At 45.5% G+C, this 13,404-nt stretch overlaps 1 protein-coding gene across 2 annotated transcripts; it reads right to left on the bottom strand.

Annotated features, from left to right (window-relative positions):
- Positions 1-634: 634 nt before the first annotated feature.
- Positions 635-11,122, bottom strand: SENP2 (SUMO specific peptidase 2). Of its 2 annotated transcripts, none has more exons than XM_015871089.2 (17): positions 10,978-11,122; positions 7,621-7,718; positions 7,152-7,273; positions 6,664-6,733; positions 6,386-6,464; positions 6,082-6,193; positions 5,466-5,566; positions 4,783-4,877; positions 3,910-3,955; positions 3,613-3,673; positions 3,332-3,472; positions 3,101-3,232; positions 2,612-2,815; positions 2,401-2,480; positions 1,955-2,039; positions 1,606-1,701; positions 635-1,376 (listed from the first exon to the last, which is right to left on the bottom strand). In XM_015871089.2, exons 1-17 carry the CDS (start codon positions 11,070-11,072, stop codon positions 1,314-1,316), a joined length of 1,680 nt encoding a protein of 559 aa, XP_015726575.1. In that variant the 5' UTR covers positions 11,073-11,122; the 3' UTR covers positions 635-1,313. The 2 variants fall into 2 exon arrangements, with proteins under 2 accessions (XP_015726575.1, XP_015726576.1); XM_015871090.2 differs by lacking the exon at positions 10,978-11,122 and adding an exon at positions 9,119-9,465.
- Between the last annotated feature and the right edge of the window lie 2,282 nt (positions 11,123-13,404).

Raw genomic sequence — 13,404 nt, forward strand, 5'->3', positions numbered from 1 at the left:
AAGATTAAGTATCTCATGTAAGGACAAACCACAACAGATTGCCTTTGTAATAGTTGCCTCTTCGGGGAACCTCCTCTGATTTGTGATGGATTAAGCTAATCAGTTTGGAAGCAAAGACTGATCCAGCTCCTGGCCACAGCACAGATAAATCCACTCCCCTAGGAAAGCAGCAGCCTGAAAGCATATCATTTCATGTGAGCACAGAGGGGACATCCCCAAAAATCAGCATCTTTACCCCAGAGCTGAGGGAACTCCTTGTCACTGGTCAGGAACCGCCTCCCAGACACCATCTGACATGGTTCTTAATAGCACCATTCCAACAGGCAGCCTACATGCCGGCTGTTAGCAGCCTCCCCTCTGCAATAGTACACAGGGAACTCAAAGACCCCCAAACTTACTCCAGTTAAAGAGCACGAGCTCAGCAGGATACAAACAACAGAACAAAACCAACTGGACTTAATAAGACATTCTCAGTGCCCCCTCAGGATTTCATAAGCATTGCTGAGAGGCTTCCATGCTCTGATACTCACCCTAGCTAGAGGCTCCTTCCTCACATAAGCAAGAAAAAACCACTCCGGATACATCAAATCTTTTCATTTAGGAAAATAAAACTCCACTCTATTTCATCACCAGGTAGAATTTCTTTCCAGTAAAGGCTCTTTATATAAATTACATATTTAATAAAGACACAAAATAAATACTTCTCTTTTCACATTAGGTAATTCCCTGCAGACAAAACAAGAACAAAACCACCCCAACTATGGGGGCTTCACTACAGATTTGTTACAAATCAAAAAGACCGTAAAGATTCTTTTTTTCCCCCTTTCTATGGTCATCACAAATCCAGTTATAGGAATCAAGTAGATCATAGATATTCCAGAATCAGCAGAAAACTCTCCTTGAAGAAACAGCAGCTAAACACATTGTCCTTGGGGAGATCAGATTGGCTACCACGACTGTTACCACCATTCAAAGTCCCACTTGTCCATCAATGTGGCCACGTGTGCTGTAAGATGAGAGCCCTCCATCCCAAGGACAGAAGTTCACACCATTTCTTCTCAACCACTCCCCTGGTGAAGTCCCAGCAAACTCTCAAAGACTTTCACTCAAGGCACATCAGCTCATTTCAAAGAGAGGCACTGTCTCCGAAATTGAGGAAAAAACAGTTAAACAATACTTTATAGCTTAAAACAGGAACATTTTCAAGTGGCTGCGGCCTGGTTCAATAAGGCATCGCAGAAATAAATAATATGACAAAATATAAGTTAGTGGCTCCGAGGTCATCTGCGGCGATACTCGTAACGCTTCACGTCTCACAGCAGCTGCTGGTGGATTATTTCCCACACCATCCTCTTGCGGAAGTAAGGCATGTTTTCCTGAAAAGAAGAAGAGAACAAACCCATTAAATATGATAGCAGAAATTGACAGAAAATACATACCGTGTTCTTTCACACCAAGTTCATTTTAAGCACCGTCACCGCGGCCACTGTGAGTACAGCGTGGACTGCTATGTCTCACCCCCGCTTTGGTGCTGCAGGGATGAAACACAACCACGTTTATTTGACTATTAACAACAGCTTAAGGCAAACTCTAACTTTGGCTCACCTGAGTGAAGGTGAAGGGTTTGTCTCTGGAGACGTAATCTGCGTATTTGCACATAAAAACTCCGCAGTCACTTCCATTTGATTGCTGAGGAATTTCCTAAAGAATGGAAAGAAGGTGGAGAATTTTTTCCATCTTAAAAGAAAAGCGACTTGGAGGCAGCACCACCCACCACCACCACCACATTTTCTTGTGGAACCAACATGCACAGCCCATCCCCACACACAAGGAGTACACCCAGTGAACCACACCTTCACACCCCTTTAAAGCTTAGACTAAGTAAGAAAGCATTAAGGCCTTTGTAATGAGGAGTTAGGGGTTCACATTTCAGATCCCGGTAGTGCTCACATACATGAGGCTCCATGCTGCGAAGAGTCCACTCTGAAGATGACAGCTTGACTTTTTGTTTCTCCCAGCTTTCTTCTTGCAGGTATTGGCTGTTTAAAACAAAATAAAACAACTCTTCACCTCTGTATTTTAGGCTGACAAAAAAGAGATGCTGAAAAGACCACAGGAAGCCAAATGGCTGGACAATAAAACATCAGTGGATATTTAGTGCCATAAGGCATTTGGAGGAGCAATTCAAACTTTAAGTCTGCATACACTTCATGGTGATGCTTTGCACATGCACATACTGGAAACCCAGACATGTATCACACATGGAGGAGGTGATGTGAGAACGGTTTCTATTCCCTAGCTACAAACAAAGCAAAGGCTTCCAGTTGTGTTACAGATACAGAAACCTAAAAGCCTTCTCTGAGCTCACAGTGCAAAAGCACTGAGCGAGCAGTTACTTACAGTACAGTCTCACAAATCTTGTTTCCTTTTTTTCCAAACGAGTCAAAGTAGGTGATAGTTTTCTTTCTGACATCGACAACCTGTTAATGGAAAGTAACCATGAGACACCCCACAAGCCTATGCAGCAAACAGAACAAAAGCTGGCCGACATTTCTTGCTTGCTTGCTTTCTACCTGCTTAATTCTTCAATTGAAATAAAAGCATGACTCACCACCAAGGTCCAGTGTGATCTCAGGTGAATAGGAATCAAAATGATGTCCTGGTTGAACAGATTCACGTTTCTGGTCCATCTTCTCACTGCTCTGTAGCCATCAGAATCAAGTTTGGGATAGAAGAAAGTACTAAAAGCATAGACGGTTGGATAGTCATCTTTTTTGCCTCTTTCCACCAGAAGATTCATGTAGAAGTTAACGACCTGCATGGTAAAAAGCAATCATGAGATGTAAGAGACTGCTCACCAAAATAAAAACCAAAAAGCACAAAACCAGAGAAGCAATGCTTCCAGAAGACTAACTTCTAGACCAACCCAAGAAATACAGGAGCTTCTAGAAACACTCAGCCGTTATGTACCTAAAATAAGACTCGACAGATGTTTATAAGTTCTGCAGACCTCAAATAACTGCAATCAGACCTGTATGCATTGAGGACATTTAAAAAGACATACACAATGGGAACATCACAGTGCCACAGCTAGTTTTACCTCATCATTTAGCCAGCAAAGTTCATTCAGTGTATGGATGTCATCACGGGTGAGACTGAGTCTGAAGGCGCTGCTCATGATCTCCTCCCCTTTACCTTCGCCCAGCGCAGCCATGATCTCTCTCTCCATGGCCTGAAGCAAGCAATTGAATGGGAAAGAACCTGTGAGCACACTAACCTATGTTCTAATTCTAGCTTTCTAATTTGAACAACAGACTGATAATTGTGGTACCTCTGTGAGCGGAGGAAAGATTTCTCTTTTTTTAGGTCTTGGGAATTTCTTTTCTTCCACATCATAGACAGATGGTTTTTTGGTCTGAACAGGTGCCAGGTGCAATTCAAAGGAGGCCTCCTCTGAGCTTTCATCTCCACACTGTCTCAGTTAGACAAAAAGAAGTCAAGCTAGCAAGCAAATTTGCTAGGGGATTACACAAAGTCTTGTTCATGTATAAAACTGGAAGTGTGTTTTGAATATGCATCCATACTCCACATACATCTAAATAACAAGCTTACCCCTGTGCTGGCTTGTTTCTCCTGTCCTTTCTTGTCTTCCTTTTCTTCTGGTGTGTAGTAACTGCAAAAGGAAATAGAGAGAAGCAGGCTGTAGTAATATCATCCTGCATAGTTCTTATACATCCATCTTCTGGTTAAGGAATGCGTTACCATAGATCAGCTATACAAAAATCTCTCTCACTGGCTGTGCTTACTGCAACAAGACACGAGCCACATCATTGAGATGAGTATGACTATTCTCTTTCTGGACACTGCTGGAACACACAGAACAAAACCAAAGAGGAATCAAGACTCTACCTGGTCTCATCGTTTTCCAGAGACTGGCTTGAGCTGCTGTCATCATCTGCACAAAAAAGCATACAAGAAGTCAACAGTTAATGTACATCAGGCAAGCATGACTCTCAGATTATGATGGAAAAGACAAAAAAAAACCCAACAACCCTGCTAATAATAACTACAAGGTTATGAAGTTTAAACTCTGTCAAATAGGCCTCCTAGATATTATGTGAAAGTGTATGAGTTCTGATGTCCAGGATCTAAAGTCACTTTCAGTAGTTACATTCTTCAGCTTACCAGAAAAGATGATCTACAAGAGAAACTAACTTGTTATAAAGAGAGGTGCTGTGCTAATCCAGGAAAGAAGCAATCTGCTGGTTTATAGGAACTGCTGAGTCCCAGCCTGAACCACTGATTGAGCACCTGGGAAAGGACCTGGCCAGCCCGGGGAGCACAGGTGAAAGCAATGAAGCTGTGAGACTGGAAGAGGTGGAGCCTGGCTGCACCTCTCTTAGACCCCGTTTAAGGGCTGACTGCCAGGGGGGGAAAGATCCCTGGTCGGAGATCACTCCCTTGTGAGCCTACATCTTCAGAGACAGGTGAGTGCTTTTTCTTTTGTAACATTATCTCATTTCATGCTAGTCCCTTTTGCTATTTCATTTCTATATCGCCTTTCTGCTGTGTTAATCTTTCAGACTGTAACAGCTGGCTTAGTGTTCAAGCTCTGATATCATGGATGTGGTCATATTGTTCTAAGAGCCAATGTAAGTTACAGCAAGTCTGGCATAGCACAAAACATACCTTCAGGACTTAAATACTCTATTTGTAAGCTTAAATACTCTATTTGTAAGCCTAGCTATAAAACAAAGCACCTAGAAAGCAGGGGTTGCTCACCACTTATAACTATCACAAGCTGAGATGCATCCCCTGCACATTTTTGTTCTTCCAGGTAACTTGCAGCAGTTGATTCTTTGGTGTAAACTTCAACACTTTAGTGCAGCAGGAAAAAAAGACAACAACAAGAATCATAATTTCTATCTGTACAGTATAATATTGGTGCATACCAATCTGTGTCTGTGTTCTCTAGGACAAGGCAGCATACTTTGTTACAGTCCCTGGCCAACCCTTTTCAGTCTATTTATTGAAGCTGTGCAAAAAGGCACGCTGCAATTTCAGCACCATTCTGGCATCAGTATTTTCTAATTAGGCCCCTTGTACAAAGCTTTGGGGTGTAGCTATTCCACTGAGATAACAGCTATTACTTTTGTGTTTTTCCTGGTGTGGTTAACTTTGTGCAATCACTTACACAGCAACAGAGATATCAAACCAACATCACTGGTACTCGTGAATCAGATTTATACGCAAGTTCCCTCTTGTAGGTTGCATTCAGAACAGGAGTTCTGTATGTAAGATTGAGATTTCTTCCTTTTAGTCTACTGGGCTTTTAAAACTTAGTTTATGCCAAGTCCTACCTTAGGACACTGTCAGGAGCCCTGAGAGTGCAAGAGTTGCAGTTTTTCCCTCTGCTTCCCCATGTACAACAAAGTTTATGTTCATTTCATCCTATAATTACTTACTTGGAGCTTGTCGGCTTTGGAGTATGGCTGTATTTAGCGTATTTGTCCTTCAGTAGTTTCAGGAGTTGTTTGTAACTCTCTTTTTCTTCTCTCTGAACATCCTAGCAGAACGGAGGGGAAAAGGAACAAAGAAAAGATTGGAATCATTGCATATGAAGCAAATGCTTGTCATCTTAGTGCAGCCTGCACAGGTTGCTCCCTAAAGAAGCTCATTTTACCAGGAATTCCTACACGTTTGTTTTGTGTTATCCCCCGTGGGAAAGATTTGTGCCCCACTGTAATTCTCAAAATGTCTTTTGCAACCATTTCCTCAAATGTGGGCCTCTTATCTGCAGCTGCGGTCTGCACCTCTTGCATAATAATTCAGGCTAATATGCATTCCTGTCAGTACACATAATGACTGTGTGCTATGAGTCCCCAGGATATCTTAATCATACTTCACTGCTTGCCACAGCCTGCTTCCCCACTACTTCAGTCTGAGACTTTTTTCCCATGAAATCTAGGTTTATTACGTGTTTTCTAATGTCTGCTTCAGACATTGGAAGGACCTCTTGGTGTTTTCATAGCTGTAATTAGTGAGTGGTTTGACTTCAAAAAGCCGTTCTCAGCCACGTACCTCCTCAACGGTGCGCCAAGGCCTCCCTGTTTTGCCTATCCCTGAAGTAGAAGGTTTTGGCTCATTGTCATCTGCAGTAGATTTGGAGTTGTATTTGTCATTCCTGTTTGAGCTAAAAAAAATAACAAAGGCAAAAGAAACAGCATCAAGAAAACATTCAAATAAGCACTTATGATTAATTTGGATAACTATTACTATATGGACAATGATCCAGGTGTTCGGCAATAGCCAAGAAGTTCAAAAATGAATGTGAAAGGTGGTAAGCCTTTACAGAAAGTCAAAGGAACTGAAGGACTTTTTTTACCTCAGATGTGGAGGTGTTGCAGGAGGAAGGGCCACTGTAACACTGTCAGAGTAAGCATCACTTTCAAAAGGCATATTATCTGTAACAAAGGAAACCAAAGTTTTATGAGTTTACAGTAAAGAGCTTCACCAATCAAACAGAAACAGAGCTCATGTGCAATATTCATAGATGTTATATACTGTGCCTGCAATAATCTGTATGCAAGTCTGAAGTTGGGTCATGTGGTATGCAAGGATGAGTGAGAAAGAAATGAGTTAGTGACCTGATGTCAGCCTTACCAACACTCAGCTTTTCCAGCACAGGGCGTGGTGGCATATCAGATGCAAGGTTATATGGAGCATCTGGAAGCTTGAATAGAAACACAGAAGCATTGCTGTGAGTATAACTTGAATGCAAATACAAGCAAACATAATGTTCCTGAAATGTAGGCATTCTCTATTAGGACTCAGGGATCATGATATGCCAGTTCAGATTGCAGCAGAGTGCAAATATTTGCAGAATCTCTGACAAATACACTTCTTTTAATACAGGAGCTCATATATGCAGTGATTAAAACAACCCGAGTCTAACCTTGAGTTGTCCTCAGTCAGCTCCTAACCACACTGAAACATGAGTTTGGGCCCTAAAAGTTAAGTTCCTTAAAAGAAACTCTCTACAAGTAGCAAAGAAGAACCTACTGCTGTACAGGCTTCATTATGCAGAGAAGCTCCTTCCTTTTGTCTCTCACAATATATCACAATGGCCTACTGTTAAAATCCATGCTCACCTCTTCTCCCCAGGGGGTGGTTGAACTTATGCTGCTGTCTGAAATTACCCAGTATTCATCTGCTGCCCTGGGTGATGAGTTCACCTCAGTAGAAGAGCTGGCTTCTCCTGGAGGCTCAGAGTCTTAGAAAAAGATATGACAGCTCATATAAGAACATGACTGAAAAGGTAAATAGAGATCAAGTGATACCAGAACAGCACGCTAACAGTTCAGCATTAAATTAGGGGAACCGTGGATGGCCTACAAAGCTCCGTGTCTCCCCATAAAATCTGTGCTAGGAGATATACACCTTTCTGCCATAGCACATGACGCAACACTGCCTCAGGCTATTGGCTACGCAGATGATCACAATGAAGAGAAATGGCTCAGAACTTCAGTCTTTATGCTGAAGAACAGAAGCCAGTTTAATAAGGTACATGAAACCTAAAAAAAAACCAGGTGTACTAATAATGTCTGTAATGTGCAGTACCTTCTCTTCTCCTTTTTGGTTGAGCCTCATCAGAATCATCAGAATCTTCTTGCCAAGGATCTTCTTGACGAGGATCTTCTTGCTGAGATTGCTGAGTACTGCAGGGAAGAAAAAAAAACACACAGATCGGCATTTGGGAGCTGCAGATGAGATTCTAAGAGACTCATTTCCCTGCACAGGACCCAAACTAATCCTCCTACCCCAGAGCTCTCCCCTCCAAGCACCTCTAGGATCAGCCCAGACAGAAACAGGTGGCAGCATCTCCCACTGATGTCTCCCATCCAGCAGAGCACGCACAGGAAAATTAATTCACCCACTAAAACCGCATTAGGCCCCTTTCTCCAACATTCAATATATACTTTCTGACTGTTACAAGCAACCAAAAACTCTTAATACATGGGCTTTGCCTCTTTCCTCAAGGAAAGAAATACGCCAATGATTACTAAGCCATGTGAGTTCACTACAATGAGCTGCAGAGGGGAAAAAAAAAGCCTAAGTAGGACAGGAAATATAAGATGGGAAAGCAACGTGTGTACACCCACATAAATAACTCACTGCTAAATCAGTGCTTGCAAACCACTCATTGCAATCACTCTCAACTGCACCCCTCCTTACTAAGTGGTAGCTGAAGTACTGCATCAGTTGGCACAAAGATAAAGTCTAGAAATCTATTTATTAACGTTGGGAATAGACAGCTTATTTCTATATGTTTTTTTTATTTTCCTATTTGTTTCCATAAATGTAATGTGATGTTTCTGTCCTGCCCCCCCTCCCTGCATAGCAGGGACCCTTTGGTCCTCTGTGATCAAACCGGATTCTAACTGATTCTAACTGATTCTAACTGTTACATATCCCAGCCCTGCTCATCTCCCCCCTCTGGACTGACATCCCTCCACATCAGGAAGACAAAAAAACAACTTCTTAACTCTACATTTAATGTAACACAGAGGATAAACAACTTAACTCTACATTTAATGTAACACAGAGGATAAACAACTTAACTCTACATTTGATGTAACACAGAGGATAAACAACTTCTTAACTCTACATTTAACGTAACACAGAGGAAAAACAACTTCTTAACTCTACATTTAATGTAACACAGAGGATAAACAACTTCTTAACTCTACATTTGATGTAACACAGATGACATTGGTCATTACGGCGCTATTAACATCAGGCAGAAAATACCAAGGAATAAATGATAAACACAAATAATACCCGAAAAGACACACTCCTACTCAACTTATTTAATATTTCAGCAGGCTAAATTAAGAAGAAAACAATAACAAATTTGTCTTCCCATCCATTTTTGTAGCACCAGCTACACCTTCAGTAGAAGGCTCCCAGCTTCAACCTCTGCCCGGACGCAGCCATACACACCCTCCCCAGGGCTGCACTCAGGGCTAAGAGCAGCTTAAACACCCGGCTATGTTACCACCAGCAGCTTTAAAAGACAAGTGCCTCCCTCCCCCAGCTCCAATACAGCACCCGGTACCTGTTACAATGTCGTTTTTTCCGTTTACACTTAGTCGGCTTGGGTTTTGGAGGCATAGCTGGATTAGCTTGCTGTCAACGACTCCGAAAAAGGCTAGAAAAACCTTCTATGTCTTCAATATTTCTCACTCCGGGTAGGAGTGAGAGGAAAAAAAGCTCAGCTACAAGTCTGTAGCTGGAAAGCGCAACTCACGAAGAGTCCGAGCACTGCCCCTGTAGCAGGGGCTCCTCTAAGGCTCCAGGTGAAGCAAAAGCCAAAGGTTGTTGAGCAGTAGGCGCAAAAAGGTGGAAAAGACGCTGCAGGAGGCAGATGTGCGTCTGCCCTGCACACCACGATGGGCCCAACTACCCCTCGAAACCGTGGCAACAGCCAAACATTCTATTCCCCCCCAACTGTAAAGGTGGGGGGGGGGGGGGGTGTGTAAGCAAGGTGTCACAAAACCCCACTATTTCTGCGTACACACACCCAGGTGTGGGCATCTCTCCTCATCCAAACCTCCTCCTGCAGCGCTGCTGTGGGCACTTTGTGATAGTTTACCATTTGAAGCTGTAAAAATTGGACATTTTACCCACTTTCCCCATTACTTTCACCGTTGAGATCCATATTTTTTCCTCTCTCTGTTGTGGGAGACAACCTTTCTGCCCAAGTAGCAGACATGACGTAAAAGGCAACTTCTGTGTAACTTCACTGCCACTTTACATTGGGAATGGGGTGTGCTCAGGACATCTCTGCACCCAAAACTTCAGCTGGCCACGCTGTCCCATTCACCTGCATTTTGACTGATAAACAGCACTCGTGGAGAACTGAGGCTGTGGATGCCCCATCCCTGCAGGCATTCAAGGCCAGGATGGATGTGGCTCTGTGCAGCCTGGTCTGCTGGTTGGTGACCCTGCACACAGCAGGGGGTTAAAACTAGATGATCACTGTGGTCCTCTTCAACCCAAGCCATTCTGTGATGATTTTCTTGTAGAGCCTCAGACAAGGAGCTGAGAACACCTTTGCCATTTTAGAGACAAGCAGCATTTCAGACCTTATTCCCAACAGCACGGCTCTTGAAGCCACTTCAGCAGTTCCACCCTATTTGCTCCCCTCATTTGCAGCCATCTCCCAGCAAAGCTGAGTGCCCAAAGTGTGGCAAGCAGCCCGTGCTGCTCTCCCTTTGGGAAGAGGGATGGGGCAGGGATGGCTCTGCTGCGTGCCATCAAAAGCATTGCCTTTCCTTTCACTTTGCACTGAGTTGTAGAAGCTGGGAGGCCCCTTTGGAATCATGCAGCCCAACCACCTGTTAAAGCAGGTTCCCTATGGTACAAAAGAGCTCAGGGTCTTGAGTATCTCCAAAGGAAACCACACCACCCACTCCACAGCTCCGACACCACCACAGGAGCTTTTTTTTCCCTTTCATTTTTGTATGAAACTGAAGTTTCATACTTCTCAGTTCACGTCTCTTGCTGTGTCACACACAGAGCCCTACACATGGGCTGGAATAGCCAAACATATCAGTGTAAACATGCTGGAAAGGAGCTGTTTAGAGAAGGACTTGAGTGGCCAGTAAGGCCTATGGGACCCCGTGTGCCCAGCGGGCTGAGGGAGGCCAGACAGACAGGGGAGCGCTGCATAGAGCCAAGGGAGGGCAGTTCAGGGCCCGGAGCATGTCCCTGATAGGGGCAGCCGATCCGCTGTGTCCGTGCAGCAGCGGGGTGCTGTGCTCGGTGCTTTAGGTACATGGCCGGGCTCCTGCCATCACCCAGCTGCCCAGGCCGCTCCCTCAGTGCCGATGGGCGGCACGCTCTGTGGGCCCCACATCCCGTGCCGGCTGCGGGCCGGGCGCAGCGCGGAGGGACACGCGGCGGAGCGCTGACCTGAGGAACGGCCGTTTGCGCGGGGCCGGGGGTGGCGCGGAGCGGCGCGCGGCGGCGAAGAGACTGCCGACAGCCGCCAGCAGCCATTGGTACATAGGGGGACATGGGCGGCCAACGGACCGGCCGGCGCCGCCGGAACTGCGTCTGTCTCGCGCGACGGCGCGCAGGCGCAGACTCGCGGCAAGAGGTGCGCGTGCACGTGTCTCGCTCCCGGCGGCGGCGGCGCGCACGTAGCCCCCGCGCGCGCTCCCGGTTGGACGAAGAGGCCGCTATTGGGGGTGCGCATGCGCGTTGTGTGGCTGCTGTGAGGCCTGTTGTGTGCTCGGCCTGTGGTGGTGCTCCAGATTAGCCCAGTTTGAGGTTAACACAAGTGTTACCTAATGCTCAGCCTGCTCACGGGGCTGCTGGGTTTATTTAGAGCTTTGTGCCGGGTAATGTGTGCAGAATCAGCTCTCTTGCCCCTCTAGTGCAGGGAGGCTGTGCTTGGTCTCTAACATGAGCTGGTTAGAGGCTCAGCCCAAGGGCTGCTGCATTTGGGTGTTCTGGGGTGTGGTGTTGAGGAATATGATTTAGCCGGGAAGTATTGCAGCCTTTCAATACCTGAAGGGAACTTACTGCCAGGAGGGGAGTCAACTCTTGGAAAGGGCTGACAATAGCAGGACACGGGGAAATGGCTTTAAGTTAAAAGAGGGAAGATTTAGGTTGGATGTTATGGGGAAGTTCTTCACTAGGAGAGTGGTTAGGCCCTGGAACAGGCTGCCCAGGGAGGTTGTGGATGCCCCGTCCTTGGAGGTGTTCAAGACCAGGTTGGACGGGGCCCTGGGCAACCTGATCTAGTAAAGGTGTATGTTTGGTGGCCCTGCCAGGCAGGGGGGTTGGAACTACATGATCCTTGAGGTCCCTTCCAACCCGGGACATTCTGTGATTCTGTGATTCTATTGGGAATGGTTGGACTATATGATCTTCTAGGTCTTTTCCAACCTTGACAATTCTGTGATTCTGTGATTGCTGCCTGCTTACTATAAACCATCTGTTCCCACAGCATCCAGTGCTTGTTCAGGGGTCGGTATATTGCAAGCCAGGAAGCTGTGGAGCAAACTGACTCAATTCAAGAGCCCAGAGCAGAGCTGGCATTTCATGGGCTGTGTTTGTCACAGGAGGTCCTGCTGGTTTCCTGTGCCTGCAGGGTGTTGTGTTTTAATGAAGCGACCTTCCTCATTTCTTAACTGCTCCTTGTCTGTTTCAGTTGGCCAGAAGAGATGGCAGTGACCTCAGACCAAGCTGGATGTGGCAGCCAAGCTGTGAGGACACAGGCAGGTGTGTAAGCAGAGCGGTGAGGGCATGTATGGGAAGGGTGGTCTGACAGGCAGACCGGCCCGGCAGAGGGCACGGCAGCACTGTGCACAGCCTGCAGCTGAGAAATGCTGCTGTGGTTGCTTTCCCTTCCTCCCAGTGCTCAAGGTTTAGCCACATTCTGCAGCAAAGAGCTGGAGGGGGCGCAGGGAGTTTGTTTGCATTCCTGTGTTGGAAAAACTCTTTTGTCAGCTTAGTCCTGCAGAGCCAGGACTCGTCTGCAATGCTCCTGCTGGTTCTGTGTGCTGTCAGATCTGCAGGTAGAAGTTGCCTCTCTTGCACTGAGGCCAAGAGATAATGTGCTGTGAACTAGGAATTGTGAGACAGTGGGGTCTGTGTGACTGTGGGACTCATCCAGCCTCCAAATAAACCTGCACAGATCTGTGTCACATATAGTTGAGACTGTCCTGAGCCATAGAGTGCAGTCCCTACCCTCACCAGGACTAGGCAGGCCGTTATTCTGTGTGTTTGATTGAAGCAGGTGCCCTCTTGCAGAGTTTAATACAAGGGAAAGATGATAATAATAGACATACCTGCAGGAGGTTATATATCGTAACACATCCATTGTCTTTGCAGGTCAGTTTTACAACAGTTGCATTTCTCAATCCCTGTAATTTAATCTGATGGTTAACTTCATGACTTAGTTCTTTACTATGCCTCTGAGCTTATTCCTCAGTACACTGATGTGTAGTGACTCAAAATGATGGCATTTGGTGCACGTAGATCCAGAATCCTGTTAGTGGGCATTGAAATACACAGGGCTTACCTGTGTCCCATCCCTGATCCCGGTAGTGAGTGCATTGATTGCAGAACCTGGGGTCACTGATAGTGTGTTACCCAAAGTCCTCGCCTTTTAACAGTGTCAGTGTGGAAACAGTGTAATTCACTGCTCTGTATGCTATAGAATGGTGAGTAATTTTAGGTATATAAAGAATAATACACATTATCTGTCATTAAAATCTCTTTATTTCCCCTGTGTTGGAGATATCCAGGTGGCATAGCGCTGTACCCTAAAAAGCTCTTTGCTTCCTCATACCCCCTACCACACCCCTGGTCTAAAGCCAACGGGGCTCC

Source organism: Coturnix japonica, chromosome 9 (assembly GCF_001577835.2).
Source record: "Coturnix japonica isolate 7356 chromosome 9, Coturnix japonica 2.1, whole genome shotgun sequence".
Lineage (NCBI taxonomy): Eukaryota > Metazoa > Chordata > Aves > Galliformes > Phasianidae > Coturnix > Coturnix japonica.